The sequence below is a fragment of the Caloenas nicobarica genome, chromosome 16, assembly GCF_036013445.1.
Source record: "Caloenas nicobarica isolate bCalNic1 chromosome 16, bCalNic1.hap1, whole genome shotgun sequence".
NCBI lineage: Eukaryota > Metazoa > Chordata > Aves > Columbiformes > Columbidae > Caloenas > Caloenas nicobarica.
The window spans coordinates 2,126,130-2,150,482 of NC_088260.1; the positions used below are offsets into that span (position 1 = coordinate 2,126,130).

At 40.9% G+C, this 24,353-nt stretch overlaps 1 protein-coding gene across 12 annotated transcripts in view; it reads left to right on the forward strand.

Annotated features, from left to right (window-relative positions):
• Positions 1 to 24,353, forward strand: part of RIMBP2 (RIMS binding protein 2) — a 127,568-nt gene that overhangs the window by 94,745 nt on the left and 8,470 nt on the right. For 9 of the 12 annotated variants that reach the window (XM_065646742.1, XM_065646743.1, XM_065646744.1 and 6 more), the window contains 10 exons: positions 577 to 653; positions 1,279 to 1,388; positions 1,800 to 2,609; positions 6,633 to 6,784; positions 7,163 to 7,630; positions 9,725 to 9,874; positions 11,971 to 12,129; positions 17,307 to 17,424; positions 20,491 to 20,643; positions 23,620 to 23,804. In XM_065646742.1, coding sequence (XP_065502814.1) covers positions 577 to 653; positions 1,279 to 1,388; positions 1,800 to 2,609; positions 6,633 to 6,784; positions 7,163 to 7,630; positions 9,725 to 9,874; positions 11,971 to 12,129; positions 17,307 to 17,424; positions 20,491 to 20,643; positions 23,620 to 23,804 — 2,382 coding nt within the window. Of the gene's footprint in view, positions 1 to 576; positions 654 to 1,278; positions 1,389 to 1,799; positions 2,610 to 6,632; positions 6,785 to 7,162; positions 7,631 to 9,724; positions 9,875 to 11,970; positions 12,130 to 14,889; positions 15,607 to 17,306; positions 17,425 to 20,113; positions 20,644 to 23,619; positions 23,805 to 24,353 lie in introns of those variants that run through there. The other 3 variants (XM_065646748.1, XR_010607112.1, XM_065646747.1) reach the window with 3 other exon arrangements.

A 24,353-nucleotide genomic window follows, 5' to 3' on the forward strand; every position in this document is an offset into this window, starting at 1 on the left:
TAGATTCTTTTATAGTAGGAATTGGGCATATCTGAGGATTATCCACAGATGAATGTGTGTATGTTTGTGTGTAGCAGCATTACTGAAAAGTGGGAACATCCGCTGCTTTGAGAAGAGGCCAGCTTAGCAACGAGACTTAGGGAAGCAGAACTAACAGCAAGGAACAGAAGAAGTGCACGTCAAATTTAATTCCCTTTTTCTATTATTTTTGAGTTGTCTCTCACTGAGAATGTCAAGCCCTCTTTTGCAGAATTGTTCGTTGTGTCCCTTCTAGAGTTTAATTACGTGATACATACTTGCATTATGCAAGCTCACAAAAAGTAATCTCCATTCTTTTTTAGAGGTATCCAGGCCCAGGGGGGAGAGTGTGTTAATAAAATCTAAAAATGGGACATAATGCTGTGAAGTCCGAAGCGCTTCTAAGTAAAATTAACCTGTTTTGTTCTATGTTAGAATTTAATTTTCTTTTTCAGTGTTGCGTGTTCCCTGTCTGATTTATACTGCCTGTCAGGAAAACAGTGAATGCATCTTTTTGAAACCACATAATCACATTGTCTTTTTTATTTTTCTCTACAGATGGATAATGATCAGAATTCCAATACCTCAAAGCAGAGATATTCTGGGAAAGTCCATCTTTGCATTGCCCGTTATAGGTAAAAATTACACATGTAATTTACATACTCATTACATATGTAAAAAATATTTGTAATAGTCAACATTTGGTTTTACTTCACTTATTCATGCACTAAATTATTACCCAGAAACAATGTTATGGATAGTAGATGCGTTTCAAGAATTTTCTGTACCTGAGTACCTCGTTTTAGCTGTAGCTCACTGGTTTAGTCTTTATTTAACTAGTCTCTGTTGAAGTGAATAAACTTGTGTAAAAGACTGCCATGTAAAACAAGTGGATATGGGGGCTTGAAAAGACACCCACAACTGAGTTTGCTCTAATTCACTTTTAAAATTAAAGACTATTTTGGCCAGTGTATTCGAAGAGACCTAAGTGAGAAACCTGTAAGTAAATTCTACAGAAAAGGATGTGGTTTTAAGTGCGTGGTGCTTAAGCAAACAGGTTACGTGTCCTGGCAGCCTGTTGGTGATACAGTTCCAGTTCACAGCAACAAACTGACCCGGACTCCGCTCAGAATGTGTTTCACAAGGGAAGCAAAAAGCTTGAACTGAGGAATTACCTTCCTGTGCAGCCTTTTTCTGATTCGTGTTCGGTTGTGCGGGGTTGTCAGTGAACACACGTTTTCCATCTGTACTCAACTGCAGTTACAACCCTTTCGATGGACCAAATGAAAATCCAGAAGCAGAACTCCCCCTTACAGCAGGAAAGTACCTTTATGTGTATGGAGATATGGATGAAGATGGCTTTTACGAAGGTATTCTTTTTCAATCTGTGGATACATGCTAATTCATGCAGATTCAAATCAGTTCATCTGTCAAACATGCTCCCAGTTCTTTCCTTCATCTACTACCAAATCAGTTGCTAAAATTACCTGTATCATCATTGTGTTAATTAATTTGCACCAGCAAAGCCTCTCCTCGCAGGCAAAGCTAATTATGAGATATTTTATATTGTCAGCTTTTCCTACTGGCAAGATTTAAGTTGACAAGAAAGCTTACTGCCTCTGGTTTTTGCCTCATTGAGCCTTTACGTTCTCAAGCTGCAAATGTTGTTTATGTCCAGTTTTCACTTATATCTTCTTCCTTTTCTTGTCTACTTGCAAGGCTTTAACATGCAAGATGTGTGCTCCTCCCAGGATTTTAATGGCATTGTTCTTTCTCACCAGGGGAACTTCTAGATGGACAAAGAGGACTAGTCCCTTCAAATTTTGTGGATTTTGTTCAAGACAACGAGACCCGATTATCAAGCACATTAAGCAGTGAACAAGATCAGAATTTTATCAACCATTCGGGTCCTACTTTGGAAGGAGATCTCTCGGAGATTAGTCCGCCAAGTCACATAGACTCTAGTGTAATCACCAATGGTTCAGGGACTCTGGATGTAAACATTGATGAAATTGGAGAAGACATTGTGCCTTATCCTAGAAAAATCACCCTTATTAAACAACTAGCCAAAAGTGTCATTGTGGGCTGGGAGCCACCGGTAGTGCCACCCGGATGGGGAACGATTAGCAGCTACAATGTTCTGGTTGACAAGGAAATACGGATGAACATAGCCTTGGGAAGCAGAACGAAAGCTCTTATAGAAAAGCTTAACATTTCTACTTGTACATACCGGATATCCATTCAGAGCATCACAAACAAGGGTAACTCAGATGAACTGCAGTGCACTTTGTTAGTTGGGAAGGATGTCATAGTAGCCCCCTCTAATCTTAAAGTGGACAATATAACCCAGATTTCCGCTGAGCTGTCTTGGCTCCCTACAAATAGTAATTACAGTCACGTGATCTTTCTTAATGAAGAAGAATTCGACATCGTCAAGGCTGCTAGCTACAAGTACCACTTTTTTAATTTGAAGCCCAATATGGCCTACAAGGTGAAGGTGATGGCGAAGCCCCATCAGATGCCCTGGCAGCTTCCCCTGGAACAACGAGAAAAAAAGGAAGCCTTTGTGGAATTTTCTACTTTGCCAGCAGGTTTGGTATTTTTCTCCCTACCCCAAAAGTCTCCAGTTAACTTTCTCTGAAAATTGTAGATAAATTAATCTAACCTTTATCTTTATGCTCTAATCCCTGTCACATTCATGAGCAGACTGGGGATTATTAGATTGCTCTATGGTATCTACAATGAATTCCTGTCCTGTGTTAGTCTCTTCTTTTTCCTGGGTAAGGACCGAAGCACTAAAAAAAAAAGCTGTTGCTTTGGGCATATTATTTGTATGTTATTTGTGGGTCTTAAAGCACTTTTTATGGGGGTGATCCAGGCCTTTTTTGCAATGAAAAGCAACACAGACATCTTAGAGGGCCACACAGTGATTTAGGGGATGTAAATTCCTTTGGGTTGTGAAGCTGTAATCACATTGTACAATTTGAATTTGTAAGGATAAGAACCTGGTCATGTTTCGACAAGTGCGAGGTTTTTTCCCACCTTGCTTTTACATTAGGAATGTTGATAGTTGATACCAGTGAGTTCCCAGTATTTAAGAACGGTGAACGTTGAAAACTACAACTGAAATAATGTAGCAGGTTTAAGGGATAATCCCATATTTTGGGGGCGTATGGCAGTACCTGAAGAATTTGAACATCTCTGCTTATAGATTCATCTGACCAAGGTCATCTAATCAAAGACAAGGAGAAGACTCCTTGTATATTCAGACTTTCAGAGCACTGAAACCTCTGAAGCGGGACATTCAGGTACAAGTGACTCCTGGCCAGGGGAACTTCAATAACATGCTGTGCTCTGGCTTAATTGACTCCCTGCTGGGATTTGATTCTAGCAAAGGGGCAGGAATTATTTCTGGTCTCTTCCTTGGCTTGCGTGACTTGCGTGTAAGGAGACGTGCAGGACAGTAATGCTGGCTGAGTAGAGAGGGGGTTAAACTTGCATGTCTGCTGCTTTTTATGCTGGTGATTTATAGCTTCAGTGAAAATGTCCTCAGCTCAGGCGTTTACTCTTGTGTCTTAAATCATTTCAGTGGGACGCGTGGTAATGCTTTCATAGAATCTTCCAGGAGGGGGATATTTTGAATTTTGTACATGTTCTCTGGGAGTCGGGAGGTTGTGGCTTGAACTTGTTAGATGCGTTGTCGTCTTTGTTATTTGGGAAAGGCCTTTTGAGTGAGGTTTTTTCAGGCCAAACAGTCAGCGTGCTGTATCTCCCTCTAGTTGCTGCAGTGTGCAAGGCAGTAAACGAGCTGTTCGCTGTTGAGGAGCTAAAATACACAGACGCCTCTGCTTTTAGATCCAGAGGTCCCAGAATCTTCCCAACCACTTCATTTCACAGACAGCATTTTTACAAAGCACATCAACTCTTCCCTGTCATATAGCAAAATAAAATAGCAACAGCTGAAGTGATTAGAGGCTGATGCTTTTATTTCAGAAGTCATTGAAACAAGGAGAAAAGGATGCCCATGAAATCAGAGTCAGCAATGGGAGTTAACATCACAGCGTGTCATGTTTTTCTCTTGCAAGTAACACCGGCTTCAAGTAATCACAACAAACTATAGTAAAAAGAAAGAAGTTTAGAAAAATAGCTAAAGTATCTTTAATGTTACTGGTTTTTTCTCTCAGAGCCCGGATTACTTTTCTACCTTAAATACCTTCAGTTGATCTACATTGTAAAGGACATGTGTCAAGGATCATTTTAGAGTGTGCTGGGAGAGCAATGCAGATATTCTGTGTGAAGGGAATATTTTGGTTTTGTGCTTCTTGTGCACAAGGGTGACCGATAGCACAGAAACCTGGAGTTGTGGTGAGTGTCAGGGTTGCAGACGGTGCCGCGTGAACTGCAGCACAACTGGCCACAGGCAGCTGCTCACGTTTGTACCGACATTTTTCAAAGGGCTTCAGAAGTGTTTACAAATAAATCCATGCGCTCACTTTATTTGAAGCCAAGAAGCTTTGCTCTTTGCTAATGGACACAGTGATATCCTCATGAAAAGGACACCATCAGCCACTTACACCAAAAAGGGAGTGGGAATCAGTGAATATTTAAAATTTTTCATATTGTATCAGTCTCAGAGTTTTTTTAAGAATACATGAAGCAAAAATGACCTTGAGATAGCTGCTCACATTTCAAAGTTAGAGAGAGCAGGTGCATGAAAAGTACAGGTCACTTGTAAATTTTTCTCTTTGCATAGATACGTCATGTTTTGCATGATTTATACTTGAAGACACGTTGCTTCCTGTCAGACGAAAGCTGAGTGACAGCTCTTTAGTTGCTGAGCAATTGAACTCCTTGATTCATCAGAGCATTAGGATTGCTTAAGTTAAAATAGAAATGGTTCTCTTTTGGGTGCACGGCTCTAAAAATAAACATAAGTATTAACAGGATTGGGACAAATGGGGTTTGAGCTAATTTAGCTAATAAGTTCATGAAGACCAAACTGTAGCAGGATTCTGAAACAAACGTTTATGATGATGACCAAGACCATCAGAAAGTTATGAAGAGTAATTTCCCATTTAATGATGGAGGAAAATAGAAACCATGCTAAGCCTTGGGCATTCCAGTGTATTAAACCTCTCTCTCCTGCAGCCTGTGAAGGTCGATACAGACTCCCTGGGGATTGTTTAGTTTGGGGAGAATGGGAGGAAGGTGACTTCTGCTGCAGGAGCAGATTAATGTCATCATCATTGACAAGATACTGGACTAGATCAGATGCCTGCGTTCTTCTAAACTGAGGAGCTTCACTGGATTGGGAGTACAGGCTGTCAATAAAATTGAATGGTCAGGGGAACTGAAATCCAACCTTAAATCAAAATATACACCTTGGCCAAGAATAGTATTAGGTCAGTTTGCATACTTTGGCCTTGCAAGTTAAAAATATATTATAGGTGCAAGGGGTGGTATAGGCAAAAATGTCATGTTGTGCCTGTGGTGTCCTGAACATGACCATAACTTTATTTCCATGCCTACCAGAGGATAAAATTTAGTGACAGCAAACTACTGAAATGCGCTGACGTTTTGCCAGCGTATCGGGAGGCTGAGGCTTGTGTGATATTTACACTTGTATCATGATCTGGTTATTAGCAACGAATGCACACAGTTAAATATTTGTGGCTTTTTGGAGCAGATGAACAGAAGCTGGTTGTGCTCAGTTCACTGGCAAAGCAAACTCACAGCGAGCAAGGTTTGTGTTCTCCCAGCTATGACACAGAGATAGCTACAGCTGGATCCTGCTTCTGAAGTGTTTTAGCATGAAATACTTCTCAGGGTTTGACTGTTAAATTAACACAACGGGATGCCTGAAATGTTCATGCACTAATAATCTCTATGATATTTTTACTTTGGCTTTCTGTCCAAAGTAGAGCTATTTATAGTGGGGTAATAATGTCTTTTAATTAAGGCCGTGTTTGGTTGGCTATGACACTAACATACTGTAAATGTCTCAAAAGGTTAGTAGGCATACTGTTTTCTTCAGTGCAGAGAAAAGACTTGAGTCCAGTTGTCCTTTAAACCAGCATGTTGCAGATTGAAAAGGTTCAAGTTTTGCCTTGCTGTCCATATTGCACCGTAGTGTCCATGTGTTTCTGGCCCTTAAATCATGACCTGGAGCTATCGATGGGCCAGTGTGCATCCAGTGCAGACAGGTAGACCAGAAAGTCACTTGCTGTCACCTGCAGCCATTTTCAACTAACAGTGCCACTCCTGGGCCTTTTTCCTCCCTGTATTTTTCTGTCAGCATCTGCTGCATTCAGAGTAAGTGGCAGTTATGTAGCCTGGAGGGATGAAAATAGGTCCAGAGCAAGTTGCAAGTACAGGCTATGTTGCAAAGAAACGCAGCTCAGTTACTGGCTGTAAGCAGAGGGTCAGTTCCTGGCTCCATGACCTGCTGAGTGTGTGCTTCTGTTTCTACATAATAGCTGCAATAACAATATTTTGTCTTTTAAAAAAAAAAAAAAAAAGCTTTGAGATCTGTAGTTTCCAAATTGCAACTCTATTGGTTGATGTTCCTACTTCTGCCCCAAGGCTCAGCAGTGACCATTCTTGGTGTTTTTTAGGTCCTCCAGCTCCACCTCAAGATGTGACCGTACGGGCTGGGTCCACCCCAGCAACCGTACAGGTGTCCTGGAAGCCACCAACTCTGACAGCAACAGGGACATCCCACGGCGCCACTGTCACCGGCTACGGGGTCTATGCGAGAGGTCAACGGGTGAGTTCTCCTTCCAGCCTTACAGTGACCATCTCCGGCAGGTGAATTTCCGCAGGAAAAGCCAACAGTAAACATGTGACACCACCTGAATGTGTCCAGGGTTTTCTCACCTTTCAGTAGAACTTACTCTTTTTTGCATGTAACTTGCTCGTTAGCTTCTTTTCCATAAGCACTTGAGCTTTTGGACAAATCGGTTGTACAGATTAAAGGCAACTAATTGATGTTAATTGATGTGGAGCCCTCATGTGGCTCTTGCAGCCTGCTCTGTGTTGGCAACGATTCTACCCACATTAAGACTTTGAAGGTTATACTTTAGTGGGATTGATGGGAGGGAAACGGATGTCATCATGCTAATAAGTTGTTTGTTTGTGTACTCAGGTGGCCGAGGTGATCTTTCCAACAGCAGAGAACACACTGGTGGAGTTAATCAGACTAAGGAGTTTGGAAGCAAAGGAAGTTACAGTTCGAACACTCTCTGCGCAAGGGGAATCAGTGGACTCTTCTGTTGCTGCCATTCCATCTGACTTACTGGTGCCTCCAACCCCTCAGCCCAGAACTGCTCCCAAATCTAAGCCATTAGCAAGTGCCGGAGCCCCAGAAACCAAAGAAGAACATTTAGGTCCACATTTGAAAATGGATGAGTCGTGGGAGCAGACTCATTCGGCATCCCCTGTTCACGGACACACGCTTGAGCCACCTGCCCCCAACTTTCACGGCCCACTGCAGGGGAGGAGGTCGCCGTCACCCAACCGAATCCTCCCGCAACCTCAAGGCACACCAGTCCCGAACACTGTCGCAAAAGCCATGGCAAGAGAAGCTGCGCAACGCGTTGCAGAGAGCAACAGGGTAAAGACAAACTTAAGGCCTTTTGGGGGCTGGTTTGATTCACTCCTGCACTTTCCATCAAAGAATTTTTTGTATCATGTGCTTTAAGGAGAGGCTAATCACTCCTAAACTGTGAAGATCTGTATTTTGAGAAGGAGCAGCATGCTAAAATTCTGTGCCATCATGCACAAATATGCTTGTAACCATAAAGAGCATTGGTCTGCCTTTGATCAGCAGTAGAAACCCCATAACATCAGTAGAAATGTTGTCTCCAAAAATGCAGAGCCCTATATCTGGAAAACAGACAAACAAAACCGCAATAGTAATCCGAAGTTTGTGCTTGGGTCCTGCGGGACTCACAAAGGAGGCTTGTGCCTGTGTGAGAAAAGTCAAAATCCTGAAGTACGTTGAAAGAGATCAAAACAATAAAGGGCAGTTTAAAAATGGGTCTACTCTTTGACGGTTTATGAAATGCGGACAGAGCCTTATTTCTGTAAAGGAATCTAATCAGCTGTCAGGCAAGAGAAATATTTGTCTTCTAAAACCATCTGCTTTTTCAAAATACCAAATCACAGTTTAGATGCACGCAAATCACTGTTTTGCATGTTGTCATGGGCCCACAGGCAATGTTACAGATTTGCCCTTCAAGAAGGAGCTTTTCTCAGTCCTACACCTTCACAGATGTTTACAGCTGCTTCAGCACAGCTGCCGTGTGAGAGCGTTTCACTGCAGCTCCTCTCGTAGCTGCTGGAAGCATCGCTGCCCAAAGGAGACTCCCTGTTTTGGAGACCATTATGACCTATGGCTGCTGGAGTGACTTAGACATTTCCTAGTTAATTTAAATCCCACATTTGAGGCTCTTGGGTCAGCACAGCTGATGCATATGCGTCCTGGCAGCGTGCTCTGCTTTCCCTACCCAAGCATACAATATTTAAATACTCACAGTGCCCTGGGCAGTTACTTTCTCATCACAAGCTGCTCACAACTGTCCGTTTCTTTTTTCAATCTCCGGTGTCACTTTTTTCGTACATTATCTTGGTCCTTCATCTGACAGTCATCTGTTATGTCCGGTCTTTCCTCTCCCTTGTATCTCCAAAATAGCTCCATGAATTTTGACAGTTCACACATGTCTTAACAGCCCAGACTTATTGGCTGTTCATGTTTTGGGACAGAATTGAGCCATGGGTGATGATACAGTGTTTGGGAAGGTAGATAATTCTGGATCAATAAGGTCTGCTTAAATACATATGTAGGCATGTGGATATTTCTGCCTTTTATTTATAAATAAAGCAAACTGGAACAAATGTAATAGAGGGAGAAAAGACTAGTACTTTCTTTGGCACTCTGAAGTGAAGGTTGATTTAACAACCACATAGGGAAAGAGAACTGAAATTCTGCTTTTGAAAACTGCTGACAATAACAGATGCTCTCAACCATGTTTAATTACATTAATTTTAGTGATGCTTGAAATGTTTAATTCAGGGATCTGGACAGAAGTTTACAGATGGATTCACTGTAAATGAAATCGAATCCTACTGATGATATTTGCCATGTTTGGTCCCCAGTAGCAGCAATTCTTGCCTTGCTGCAGCAGGAGCTGCGTGTCTGGTCCCTGCCCTCACCCAGCCCGTGACGGCTGGTGGCCGTTGTCACGGGACTGAGCGCAGGATCCAGTAGCTCAGGATAAGAGTCACCTCAGAGCAGAGGAAAGCACGAGGTCTCATTCTGTAGGGTTTTTTGTAAGAAGGTAAAAAATGCTGTGGTGGCTAGGTCTTCTGCTAACTCTCTGCCAAGGGGAAATTAATGTCTTCATTAGCAACATCTGACTGTAGAATACTGAGAATTTTGACATAAGCGGTACAGGGGGGAAAGCTAGCAGTTGATTTGATGGTCACATAAAAGCATAAAATTGTTTATGAGCAAGGGTAATGCAACAAGCAAAATTTCTTAAAAACTCCTAAAAGGTTCCAGTCAGGGGAAGCTAACATCGCTTTAAACCATGAGCATGTTTAAATGTTGCGTTCTTCCATCCCTATGTCTTGTATTTGCAATTGCTTCTGTTGGTTGCAGGAACAGGTCTGCTTCACAATTTTCCATTTTTTGTTGCTTTTCTAGATGGAGAGGAGGAGTGTTTTTATCGAAAGGAGTAATGCAGCCCAGTACGCGAACTCAGATGATGAGGAAGATGGCTACGATTCCCCCAACGTCAAGAGAAGAGGGGCTTCAGTTGATGATTTCCTGAAAGGTTCAGAACTTGGAAAGCAAGTAAGTTATTGTGTCAGGCGCTGGACATGAAACAAGTATTCTATGAAATTCAGCAAGCTATGCAGGTCATGATCTGATTATTGCAGCCATATTGGTAAACTATACAGACAAACAGCTAAATTGTGGGCAGGTAGATGAACGTCCTGGTACTGGAGTACAACACTATCTAATGGGAACTGAATGCTTGGCACTGTGCATCTAGAGATCGTTATTCCCAAGCAACAGTCTTAAGCGATGGAAAATGAAAAAAACTGAAGCTGAAAAAAACTTGAAACAGAAAATGTGACTGCGACATCATGTTTGAGCTCTGGGATTTTTCTGTACGTTGTGTTACTGTTGCATAAGAAAACAAGCTGTGAAAAAAAAAAGGGAACAGGGGAAGGATTTTTGTGTTCCATGAAAGCCATAACCTGTAATCTCGATTAGCAGAAAACCAACGGTGTATATACTTGGCATGCTGTAATGAACAGAAAGATGTTGCCAGAAGAATTTTGCACATCTGCACAGCTTTTAGTCTGATCCCAGTGAAAACAAATATAAAGTAATTTATTACATTACTTTCAGGAGGGACGTAAATTCTACCAAAGAGATATTTTCTTATGTCGTAGTATGGTCAAATAATCTTCAAACAAACATTTGACCTCCCATGTTGAAGGCTTCAAGCCAACAGCACTCCTTCTTGTACCAGTTCTGAGATTTTCTGGATTTTTTTTTTCAGTTTATTATAAAATTTCAAGCATTTATAAATGTATAAGCATTGCTCCAAATTCCCAGTGTTCTAAATATGTGGTTTCAGGTTTTGACTTGGTTCCATCTTCACATGCAGTGGTTCCCATTTTTAGAATACATGGAATCCTGCTGTTCTTACGAAATGTGCTTGTGGGTGGGATGCACCTTTACCTCTCTATACAACTAAAATTATTCTAGACACAAAGAGGCAAAGATGTCCTGACAAGATCAGTGATCTTATTAAAAAGGCCCAGTGTAAAAAGTTTAGTGTGTGTAAGGGAACGAGATCAAACTTCGTTTTTCTCATAACCATGCTTCATATTTAACCTTGGTAAATAAACTTGGGGTATCTACCATGTGAGTGCAAAGTTGCTGCTCCATGTGGACTTACTGTCTCAGATCATTAAAGGGTGGGTTGGAGTGTGTCTGCTTCACCAAGCTCTATGAAATACAAGTTTTGGATATGAACACTGAAAGGCAGGGAACCCTTAAAGCTATATTCCTTGAAGCCTAAAAAGATCAAGCTCTCTTATCTACTAGGTATGTCCTCAAAGCTAGATTTGAAATCTCTCTGGCTGAAAGTATTCTCCAATCTGAATAGGTTTCAAATTTAGTTTTCATGTAAGGCTGAAGGAAGTCCTCATTGCTTTAAAACACCGTCCAAAAAATGCACTTTGAGACATTGCAGTTAGATTATGTCTGGCAAAACAGCTGCAGTGTTAAGTGTAAATTGATTATTAAATGTTTATTTTATAACTTCATGAGATATACCTATTTGTAGTTTAATTGCTCATTCGCATTGTTTATGAAAGAAACTTCTAGGGACTTGAAATATTTGGACTAATTTTAAAAGACAGTTAAGGCTTTAACCAATCTACTCCTAAAGAGATAAAAGCTTCAAATTCCATCAGCTAGCTATATCATACAATGATGGTAAGATCCTGCAAGAATTAAATTCTGATCACTTTTAAATTACGGTGTGATGTAACAAACAGCTGTGAAGAACAGACGATATGTGAATTATCCCAGGGTGGTTACAATTTGGTCAGCAAGTCCGTTGATGCATGAAGGGCCTCTTTAAATCAAGGGAATTTAATCACGACTAAAACTAGATTTGGTGCTGGGAATGTAGACATCCTTTTTTGTATCATCTATGTTAAAATTGGATTTCTTGAATTGGAAGCATAAATGGGAAAAAAAAAATACGCGTGATGTCTTCAGTAGAACAGAGCAGCAAGCCACGTGATATGATTTACATGTGGTTATTAGTGTGATATCCAAAGCTAAGAAAAGCTCTAGTACTCGCTGGCGTTACACGAGTTTTCGGCTTTGCAGTAAAGGTTCTTTTCTCTCGCTCTGCCCACCAGCCCCACTATTGCCACGGTGAGGAGTACCACACCGAGAGCAGCAGGGGTTCCGACTTGTCGGATATTATGGAGGAGGATGAGGAGGAGCTGTACTCGGAGATGCAGCTGGAGGACGGAGGAAGGCGCCGAGTCAGCGTGTCCTCGCACAACGCGCTGAAGGTAAGTGTCACTGCACGGAAACCTTCCCAGTGACTCCAGATTCCGATTCTTTCTTCAAAGCATTTCTTTTAGTCACTTATGGATTTTGCAGACCATTAAAACTCACACTTTCGTATAGACCTAGAACCGAGGTGAACATTGTTTATGATGTCAAGGCCACTGTAATACACATATTACTTTGTTTTTTTGCATTATTTGGTAGCCAATCGTTTAACTAATTGACTATTTTCCCATATGGAATTGTTGAAGTTGCAGTTTCTGTTCTATATCTGGGGACATTTCCCATGTCTATACGACAAAATACTACACGTGCTACCCAAACAATGAGTTGTTTGTTTCTGAGCAAGGAGATTTGTATAAGCATACATATAGAAAAAAACAACTTGGGTTTTTCATGTCTGAGTGATTTGTCCCTGTTTCCAGTGCTAGTCCCATCTCTTCCACAGGCTTTAAATCATGCTCATAAGAAAGGCAGCTGGGTCAGCTTTGTTTGATAAACACATTATCAGAAATTCTTGTGCTCTGATTATTAAGGAATCATCAGAGACTGTAGGAAATATCTATCAGGGATATTGCTTTAACACTACACAGGAATATTCATGATGAAACACAACTTAAGTTTAACAGTTAAAGTATACATAGAATGTTGAACCTATCCAATACAGAATATATTTCTTATAGTATATTTGTACGTGTAAATTATATTTTCCTTTTATGTGTCTAGCAATTATACTAAATTGTGTTTTCCTAGAAAGCTGGATTATTTGAACAGCAAGGAAACTCACAGGTTGATTTTTCTTCAAATATGCTGTTATTTAACTAAAAACAATACTGTTTTCTCATGCATACAAGAATTTTGACTATTCTTGTAACTGCTTTCATGTAATATAAATTCAGTCGTTTTATTCTGATACTACTTGGAATGAGAAAGGTACCTTTTCAAAAGAAAAAATAAGCAGTGTTTCTATTATTCTGCTAACATAAAGGTTGAAAGTGAAATATTTCTACATGCTGCTCCTGTCCCTTTCCTCTAGGAAAAAGAGAAAACAAAGAAAAAAAAAAGAAAGTGAATTATCTCTTGACTGTTCTTGCTCTTTATGCATCAGAAAAGATATTTACTTCTTGTTTTTAAAATAGTGTTGCCAGTGTTGATATATTAAAAGAAAGGTCCAGCCCCTTGGTTGGTGTAGCCAGTCATTTTAGAGCTGTTACAGTCTGCAGGCACTTCTCTTGATGCAACAGTGAATGGGAAGGGTAGGGCTGGTTGACTCATTCTGCAGAAGTGAAATCCAGTGTATGACTCTCCTGGATGTCTGAGACCCATTTGGAGAATCCAGCCCACCCTGCTGATGAGTTTTCTGAGATAAAATGCAGGTCAGATTTGGGAGATCATTGTTCCCTCCAATGGTTCCTTAAAACAAAGGCTGACGTGGGTGATCAAGGGAAGATTCAAGTCACCTGACCGGAGCATTCTAAAATGTGGGATATTTGAGCTCAAATCAAAACTATTCTTGTTCATATTTATTGACTTTTCTTCCACTTCTATGGCAGTTTGTCTCAAAAGTTTCACAAGTGTGACACACGCTTCAAAAATGAATGAAAATAGGTGAAGCAAATATAAAGTAAATTTAAAAGTTCCTAATGCCTGAAAGGGGAAGACATCCAGAAGCCCATTGAGTTCAAGGTGGTCGGAGGGAGAGGCATTGCTAAAGTCTCCAAAATGATGCTGTCACTATTTTGTAGGTGCTGTTGTGTCCAGAGACCCACCTGATCTGGGCATTGAGTAAAGTACGAGGAGAGATGATCTCCATGATGTAGAATCTATAGACCATGTCAACCAGCTCCTCCTGCATCATTATTCTCTTGCCCCTTCTCAGAGTCCAACTAAGACACTGCACAGGATTCTCCTGTCACACCAGCCTGTGTTTTGTGTGAATGTAACAGAAAAATCACAAAATGTATCTCTCATGTTCAGAATACTTATTTTATCCAGGCTGGGGTAGTTTTTACCTACTTTTACTTACTTCTGCTAATGGGCTGATTTCCAAATGTTGGTTTTGCCAAGCAGGTGCGGGATTATGATGTGAGATTTGATGACAGTGCAGAGCAAGTGCCATCAGAGGGCAGGCGGCTGCTCAGGGCCCTTTCTGTGGAAGCCAAGTTTCCCAAATGGTGCAGGTGTTTTTACAGTTTTACAAAGGACACTAGAACTCCTTTAATGCTGTCTGCAGAACAGCTCTCCTCCATCGGGACATCTAGGAATATTCGTTACTCAATTTAAGAGGCTTTAACAGATGCAAAGCAAGAAAGCTTGCTGGAACAGACTTTTCATTCTCAGATATGGGTTCTAGTTACAAAGAAAAAATAAATAGCAATTTGGCATGGGGCAAGGAACATACTAAGCATTAGTGCTGTGTGTGAACGCCATTCTCACTCACCATGCTGGAACCTGTATGCAGCTTTTATTGCTTTGTTTTAAATGCATGGGTTTATTCTCGTTAAGAGCATCGCCCAGTTGTTTGTACTGACCTCTCATGTACCTGACACCCAGCAACTTCTTAATCATGTATTTATTTTCCACAGATTCTCATTCAAAGCATGACATCCTTTTCACTAAATAAGCTGCATGTATTATGTTTGCCATTGCTCTAAAACTAATTCTGTCTTTATTTTTCTTTTCTTCTCCCTTCTCCCTCCCATTTTATTTTTATCACACACTATTTGTTCCCTGTCTGATTTTTAACATTACATAACCTTAAGGAGTACGATAAGAATAAGACCACTGAAGCCACTTTTTTGGAACAGCCTGACTTTTCACAGCAGATACATCACAGTAAAAAGCTTTTCAGTATTCCAGAAGTGGCTGAAGAGGATGGTGAATACTCTGAGCTGCTGTACAAGCAGGGTTTAGGTATGCCCTATAAAAAGAACCCCACAATAGCTAGAGACTCTAGACCACCTAGGCCCTACAATCAAGACCAGCAGCACAACTTCTGGTACCCAGCCAAGCACAGAATTTCAGGCATGGAGGATTTTGCTGCAGACGACAAAGGATGTAAATATAGCCGGTCCTTATCGAGGAGCCCAGACAGTGGACTAGACTGTGGAAGTGAAGAAGAAGAATCCAGGTTTAACTTCAGATACACTTGCGATGCAGTTTCTGCCAACGTTGCCTCCAGCTGTTGTGCAGAGACCACTGCCTGTTCCTGCAGGAGGAGCGTGCGGCCATTGCTGGCTCGCAGGAAAACCTTGACCAGACAAACCAGCATCGAAGAAGATTTTGGTGACTTGGGTCCTTCCTTGGTAGAGCCCAGGACTGAACAGGTCAAGCCCAGTTACGAGAAAAAGTATGAGACTCAAAAATATACTAGAACAGATAATTTGGCTAATGAAGATATTCAGGGAGGCTGGAAGACCGACTTAAAGCTGGCTGACTCTAGGGCAAAGCCATCCCACAGAGACGCAGAAGACTCTCTGGTGTGTGAAATAAATCTTCCTTCTAACATCTGCTTGCCAAATCAGTTTTCTTTCTTCTGTTCCTTTTTTTCCTTTTTCCTTTTTTTCTGAATTAATTTTTAGAGTCCATCCTTGGGACCTATCTGCTTCATTTTTCCTTTTTTTTTTTTTTTCCTCTCTCCCTCCCCATTCATTTTTGTTTATTATTATGCATTTTCCTTTAGAGTCCTCTTTTGTGTCATGCTGAAATCAGTTTAATTTGCTTTACAGTTATTTTACTACAGAACAAATTACAATAATGGCTGCTTTTATTAAAGGACAACTGAATCTAAATTTTAATTAAGGGTTAGCTGAACTATAATTTTTCCAAAAGATTGTTTGTCTTTATTTTGCCCATCTAAATGTTGCTTAAAAAAAAAAAAAGAAAAAAAAGAAAAAGCTGCATTTTAACTGGAAAAATATTTCATCATGTTATTTTTTTTTTAAACGTCAAGGAATTCATTTCATCATGTTGTTTTTATTCACCTCATTCCCAGAATTGTCAGGATACACTCTTTATCATAAAACATCTCTGAACAAGAATCAAGATTCTGCCCCGGTGCGACAGTGACCCAGATTTATGGAGTCACAGGTTTCATCATATTTCCATTTTCTACCTTATCTCTGCACCGTCACTCCTTTGCCTTCCTTTTTAGACCATCTCTTCTTGCCTTTGAAGTTGCCGACTGCATCTGTGCGTGAGGATGCGGGCGAGCAGCTGCTCCCGAAGGGAGAGGCCAGGGCACGCTGTATCTCTCAAGGATGCCCCTGCGTGATCTTGCCTGTTCGCGTTTCTGTCTGTTAATCTCTAGCAGAGCCTCCACGCTTTGATAGATGCATCCATAGGCTTCCCTGCTCCCTACAGACCAAAGCAAGTTCTTTACCCTCGCGGTCTGCAACAGTCCAGAGTGGAAACCTCAGAGCTGATGCGTTTGATGTAACGGTAGAAATCAGCAGCCTGCTCGTCTAGTTTAAGCTGAAATGATCCTTAAAAGTTTCTCCCACTAAAATCGGTACCCAAGCTGTATTAATCTCAATGACTGCATGATAAACTCTGGAGAGCATGAAAATAGTACCATTTAGTTATTAAAATAGCAACATTTTCTGCAAGGGTAGTGAACAGAAAGAGACAGCTGTGATGTGAGATGAAGTGTGTCTACATTCCCTTCTCCACGTTTCAATGACCTTTAAAAGGCTTTAAGAACCAAAGGCCACTAAAGAACAGCAGAGTGCTCGCAGACAGACGGACGTACCCTTGTTCACGTGCTGCAAACCGGACAAAGCCGTAGAGCTGCCCATGCCAAAGCCCGGCCTTGTGAGGGCAGTCCCACAGCCCCCGTGACTGCTCCTGCTGCTCTTCGGGACATTAGAACGGCACCTTAGCAGCAACAACAAAGGCAAAAGAATCTTTCAAAAATTATTCTTTTTGTTTCTTTTTGTTCCGATGTGTGACTGCCGGTTACAAAACTGCCATAAATCAGGGAACCATTTTTTCTTTTGCAGGTTTTCCAGGCAACAGTATTTTACTTTTCAGCTAACCTTTCAGTTAAAAACTAAGTTTAGTTGCCTTTAGAGCTTATGCTTCCAAATGCGATTGACCTGATTGATGTCCAGCCATATAACCGTGACGTTACCATGCATGTAACTTACAAACCTGTTTTTTCTGTTGTTTTTTCTTTTAGCTTTTAGGTAACCCATCATCCGCAGGACGGCCTGACAGGGCGGATCACGCAGGGCGAAGGTCCTCCCATGGCAGTGCAGTGCCACAAAGGTCTCGGCCAATGTTGGTCCCTTCCATTGGTTAGTTGGACAGATTGGTGCATTTCTGTTCTTTGCAGCCCCAGAGTTGGGAAGGCGGTCCTTAAAAAAGAAACGAGAGGCGCTTGTCTCGAACCGTGGTTACTCTTAGTTTAAACGGGGTGAAACGGAATTAAAACATCTCCATCTAAATATGAGCGGACTGGGGTCTCACAGGGGGCTGAGTCAGTAATCATTGACATCACTGGGAGTCTTTTCGTTTAATGTAGTGGGTATTGGAGCTTCTTGAAGCTTGGTTAGGCTTAGATACTGTCTGATCTTACCTAAGAAGAAATTTGCAGGCAGGCTACTATAGGATCAGTAAAATAAACATGCCCGTTCAGCCATCCATTCAGCCATCCATCTTTTCATTCACCAACCGTCATTTTGCATTCACTTTCCATTTTCTTGACTACTTTTTGGAATTTAGCAGGAAAAGTGGAAGCTGTTAAATGCATCAAGTTACTAGAACTTGCATATATTTGCTAGATTTGAAACTTCTTGCAGAATCATCCCTATTCTGTTTTACTTATGACTTAAACCATATGCTGGTGTATACCAGAAAATCCAAAAAGTAGTGCAGAAAAGATGATGGAATCAAGACACTACGGACAAATACGTATCTGTTAAAACTTGTACTGTATACTGACAAACAAGAAACACTGAAAATTAGGAAACACATGCAAAACAAATGCAGAAGGAGTTCTGTGAGCTATAGCAGAACTTTACTCCATGAAGACGTAAAGTAGGTCCTGCTCCTGTCCCTAAGCTGGGCTTTAATTTGTGAACGCTGTAGCGTTCAGGAGGAGGAGGAAGCAGCGTCAGGCAATTCTCACCTCACCTTCATGTGAATAAGAGATGTCACAAATGGGGATTATCAGAAGGAAAGAGACGGATAATTAAGGAATGGGTTTGGGTTTAATTTTTTTCCCTTTTCATAGAATCACATTGAAATGCCTGTACTGTAAATTAAAAAAATATCCCCCTAGTGGGAACGATTATTCTGATATCTTGTAGATAGTAATTATCATCATTGAAACTGTAGCTCAGCAAGCACACACAGCTGGCACATGGAAGGAAGAGTTTCTTAGTGTCTTCAATACAGCATCAGTGGTCAGAGGCTGATTCTCATCCCGCATCCTGGTGTAAATAAGGATAATCTGCACAGACATCAATGGGATTACACTGGTATGGAAATGGTATGGGGGAGAATCAGCTCCAGGGAGGCTCTTGTGCTTCCATTGGCAGGTTATTGTCAGCTGAACCAAATAGCTTTCGGATGATGATGTGAAAACCTTTAAATTTTTATATCCTTTTTCTTTCTCTGCAAGTAGCCTTTTTTTTTTTTCCTCGGGAGTAAAGATTTCCGGTTTATGTTTGGCCTACCTAAAGCAAGTTTTCCATTTAAGTTCTTTTATATTATTTGCTAAAGTATTGTTTTTATAAACAGCGAGAGAGTAGATGAGTTTGTTTTAACTAGTCCTTTGGGTTTGCTTTTAGTTTTCATTTTAATTAAAAAATAAGGGAAGTGATTAAATTTATCAGACCTCACTTTCTGCCAACAAAGTTAGAACACAGAAACCACAAAGTCATGACTTCACTGTTTAGGAGTTCAATAGCAACAGTTCAGGAATCAGATAAATTAATTTCTGATAGTCAATCTGTGCTCAAACGGATAATTAAACAGAAAATAAAATCTCAGATTTTATTTCTTTCAGTGTAACTTAAAGAATGAATTAGCGTATTTTGTATTCTCTGCAATCCACAAATGCTCTTTGGGGAAGTTCCCTTAGGAATAAATTGCAATATTGTTGAATGCTGGTAACAAGCAAACTACTGAGCATTATGTACAGTATGTAACAACAAAAAAATTCTTCGCTGTGATACTGTTGAAAGGACTCATGTGGCTTAGAGTTCAAGAGTTCTGATTTCTGACTAAAACACGATTAAAATTGCTGAAAGATATGTATGCATCATTTCTTGCTTTCAGCATCGTACTCGCATAAATCATTTTGATGGTAAGTGAAGCAAATATAAACACTTGATACAACTCTGGGCAAAAGTTGCCTCCTGTAAGCCTGCTGGAAAAAAAATCTAGAAAATATAAAGTGTACCAAGAGGTCAGATAAACACAAAGCATCCAAAAGCAGATAACGGAGCATTGTATGAAACTGAACCCGCTGTCCAGGACTCCCAGGGACACAGGAGGTTTCCCATCAATAAGGGCTACAAGGGCAGTTTTTGGAGAAGGAAGTTGTTATAGTTGAGTCAGTACAACGTGTGGTTCTGCAAAGTGAAAAGAAGAGTAAAATAAAAGGAAACAGGAAAATAAATAAGATTGAGCCAAAGTTTAAGCTACTTAAATACACGAAACTGTAGATCAAAAATATGGATTCCAAATTTCTTGGCAGCAACTTACTCCTTTACCTGCATGCCTGGAGTTTTTGCCGAGTTACTCAGCTAAAAGGTCAGTTTAGTGATGGGAGGTTCTTAAGGCAGCTCTGGGAGGTTAAATTAGTGGGAAAGACCTTCAAAATGGTAATGTTCTTAGGATTCCAATGATAAAACCTTTTTCCAAAATGCTCCAGGATTCAAATTCTTTGAGGTATTTTTGCCATTAATCTATAAATACTTTGGATTCATATCTTCTTGCAGGTAGGATTTAAGTAAATTAATTAATTTTTGTTTTTAGGTTGATACTTTAGAAGGTGAAACACAGTTTACAGTGCTCTTGACCTTGCAGATCTGGCAGGTAGGATTGTTTAAACCTCATACTAAAAGATGATTCCTATCCAAAGATCTAACGAACAATATTTACGCTGTATGAATTTTTAAGAGTACAAAATTCAGATGCTCTAAAAAATTAAAGGAGATACACATTTCTGTGATTTCCCCTGCTGAAGAAGGGTTTTTAGAGGCTGAGACATCTGGCAAAGCTTATGCAGTGTTTAGCCTTCCTACTATATGCAAGTCAGAAAAAACAAAGGGTAGGCAAAGCCTGCCCACAGGAGCCTCCGCAAAGGCAACTCTACAATATGTTTTAATAGATCATTCCCTTTTTCTCCATAGAAATTACAATGGACAGTAACAGTGAAGGCGGTCGGTCTCGGTCAGGTAGTGAGGGAAATATTTCACCTGTAAAAGAAGAAGCTTATTATCGCAGCATTGGTGGACACAAGAAATGGGCTGAGCAGCGTACCATGGCCTCTCAATATAGATACGGTATGCCGAACATTATTCCTCCTTTCTGACAGACACGTTTTAGAGCTGCCTGTTTCTGTATGACAACCTTGCATGCGATGCAGAATGCCGGGGCACTCGCTCCTGAGTCCTGGCTGCTCCCAGGTAAGTTCTTCCAGCCCCGCTGTAAGGGACAACCAGCCCGTGGCCCCTGTCCCCAGACTGCTCTGCAGCTCCTCTCCATCCGGGCCGAGCCTGAGCCCACTGCATGGCATGAACCTCTGTGAAGCTCTGCTGCTGCCAGCGCCAGGCGGTATTTACTGTGCACACCCCAACAACCATCCCTCACAACGACCACGTTGCCGCTTGATCCATATAGACTGGACAGGCACAAACAGTAGCTGGTATATCACAACCCAATGTCCTGTCATAGGAAGCAGTTACCGAATGTTACTCTGATTTACAGCTTCGGCTAAATGAAGATTTGGGTTGTTTTGTTTTGTTTTGTTTTGTTTTTTCAATGACCACACAGGACTTTGGCTGATCACTTCGTGAAGACAAAAAAATATTCTTATTTTTAGGAATAATTGCATCATAATGACAAACTTGAATTACACGAGTAAGGCAATTATATTACATTATAGTATACCTACTACTGATAGTATTTGTTGCTTCATCAACATAGAAATCATTGCATGATCAACAACTCAGTTTCATAGTTCATAACCCAGTAAATTGAAGTGTCTGACACTTCACCCATAACAGCAGCCCAGGCCATATATAGAGCTAAGAAACACGTTAGGGTTTTGTTGATAGCTGAAATGAAACAAAAGGGGCCCTGAAAGTTTAGGTAAATTGCAATTTAATGTTGAGTTTCAAAGCAAGGATATCTGACTGCCTCGCCAGGTCATCAGTTTGTGTTTATCGGTGCAAATCTCAATAATTCAGTGCAACTGTGGTTGCAACTGTGTGTCAGTCGGGAATCTGGCTGGCCGCTTCCAAAGATTTTCACATGCACAATTATGTGTGTATGTATGATACATGTATATAACTCATGAAAGAATAAGTGGCAAATGATCTAATCAAGAGATTATTTGCTTTCTGGTTCACCGAAGCAAATATGACTATTCTGAGTCAGGTTGTTAGAGGCCAGTGCTTTTAACAGAGGTGCTTTTGGCTGTAATACACCTAACCCCCATTAGCTGCACTTGGAGTTGGATGCAAAAGTTGATATTTTTAATTTAAAAAAACCCCAAAAAACACAACGACAACCAGACGACCCCCCCTTAACCCACCTGTTTGACGTTGCCTGGTGGACCTGAGTGTGAACCCCAGCGCGACTGCAGCCGGACCGTGCGAGAAGAGACCAGAGCCGAGTCCCACCGCCTGTGTCCCGTGGCTTTCTGTCCCCGTGCCCTCCTCCCACACTCCTCCTGTGCTTTGTGCCTGCCTAAAGCTTCTTGGCTGGAATTTTTCCCTGCCCTTTTGCTGTTCTTCATTTTTCCCTATTCACATTCTTTCTTGCGCTCTGGACCCAAGAGTTAGTAGCTGTTCCCTTAAAGCTGTGACCATCTGAAGATTTTTTTTTTTTTTTCTGATAGTTTAAAAATATCAAATGTTGAATTAAATGTAGCTGATGCAGAGGCAAAAAAGAGGATTTTTATCTATAATGTTCCATATTGAATGTTCAAACAGTTACCAAAAATGGGAATCTTTAACTTGTAAGAGGTGATTACAGTAAAAATTGTGTTAATATGAAAACTATTTCGAAAAATTGATATAGCCGAACTACATTTTCATCATAATTCATAACATCACTTTCTCAATTTATTCATGGTGAAGGACCTTGTAAACTGGCTGATAAGTGTTGATTCAGCAAAGACCAAAACACGTGACTCCCACTGAAGTCAGCGGGACTTGCACAATAAGCCAAGTTTTCCAGAAGCGGCTTGTGATTCTGAGAGCTTCATTTTTTGAGGCTTCAGCTTCATATGTGTTGAAAGAGCCTATTTTTTGGGAAAGCACTGCCACATAGTCTTTCAAAACAAAATTAAGAGCCTTTGAAACCTCTTAATCAAAACACTCATTGTTAGCCATTTTGGCCTAATTTTCTGATTCAGTTTTACTCAAGTCCATCCTTAAGTATGTTGTTGAATCATGAACTAAGTGTGTTCTCCAGATCATTTGAAGAGTCTGAACGATATATGAGGCAAAACACCAGTTCTCATTTTTTTATGTCCTAGCTGATCTGGTACCCTGCAGTGGACAGAGTTCAGTGCAGTGTCGAGTTGGGATATTAAATGTTGATCTTTCCTAATGAGCTCCTGGTTGAGCGCAGCCATAGCTAAACCATTCCTGCTGGATTTTAACACGTCGTGTTAGTGCCGGGGTTGGTTTGGGGCACTGCTGGTGATATTCGAACAAACTCATATCAGTGTAGTGCCCACCCTGGCCTGACTAACACAACTGAAATATATATACTTGTTCTTGCCTGTCTGGAGAGGAGAGGTTATAACCATGTTTTAAACCTGGTCCCTAAAACATGGTCTGTCAACACAGCTGGGATGTGCTTTCTTGTGTCCATGACGAGCAGAAGCAGCTGTGCTGGAAAACAGCTGGATCCAAAGCATGGTTATTTTTGCAGTAATGATAAAGCCTATCAGACTCATCCTTTACATCACTCTTAACATGCTTCGTTAATTTATGGCAAACTGTAGTAAACTTAACAAAAATTGCTTTCTTACCTGAGCTGTATTCACACGTGTAAATGTCAGTGTGGCCAGGAGATCAACACCACGTTCAGTGCATGCAGATTGTGTATGCTCTAAAGAAAACCCAACAAAACCAACAACTTGCTAATTAAAAAAAAAAAACCCACCAAGCTTGGTAGGACACGCATTAAGTTATTGGGTTTTTTTCACTGAAACGCCAAATATTATTCAAATATTAACTGGGATAGTTGAAAGATGAGGCCAACTTGTATTACTGAATTGCTCTTTTTTGCATTTAATTTCATAGATGGCTATGGTGGTCATGACCATCTTTCTCCAGATATGTATGAAGAATCAGAAACAGATCCTGGCACAGAGGATATTTCTACTCGAATATTTGTTGCGCTCTTTGACTACGATCCGCTGACAATGTCCCCAAATCCTGATGCTGCAGAAGAAGAGCTGCCGTTTAAAGAAGGACAGATCATTAAGGTGGGATCTAAAAGCAAAGGAAACAAAGGACCCAGTTTTACAAACAGGGTCTACTTGGAAAGCAACTTGTGTGACTGGAGTCCAAGGGGGGGGTTTGCTCCAGAGGTTCAGGCTCTAAATCTTGCTGGATCTGGAAGCTAATGGCTTAAAAATAATGGGTAATGGGCAAAAATCTCAAAGTTGCCATAGATAGTTAGGGCCAGAGTCAATTAGAGATTTAAGTGCCAAACCAAAATTGTGACTCTGAAGCCCCCTGTGTCTATTGCCACAAACTGCAGGAAAAACTGCTTCAGAGGGGATGTGTGTTGTGCACAGGTACCACAAAGGTGCTGACCGTCATCCCTGTCAGAGCTGGGTGGGCTTTGAAATGCTGAAAGCTCCTAGAATGCATGCGCTTAACATTAATTAAGGTCCAAAAATTAGGTATTTCTCTTCCAGATTCATCTTCTGAAACTGGGAAAACCACTTCCTTTTCTGACTGCTTGGTGTAAAAAAAACCCAAACTGCTGTTAAAAGGGTGCAGAAGACAAATGCCCCCGGTTTCGGTGC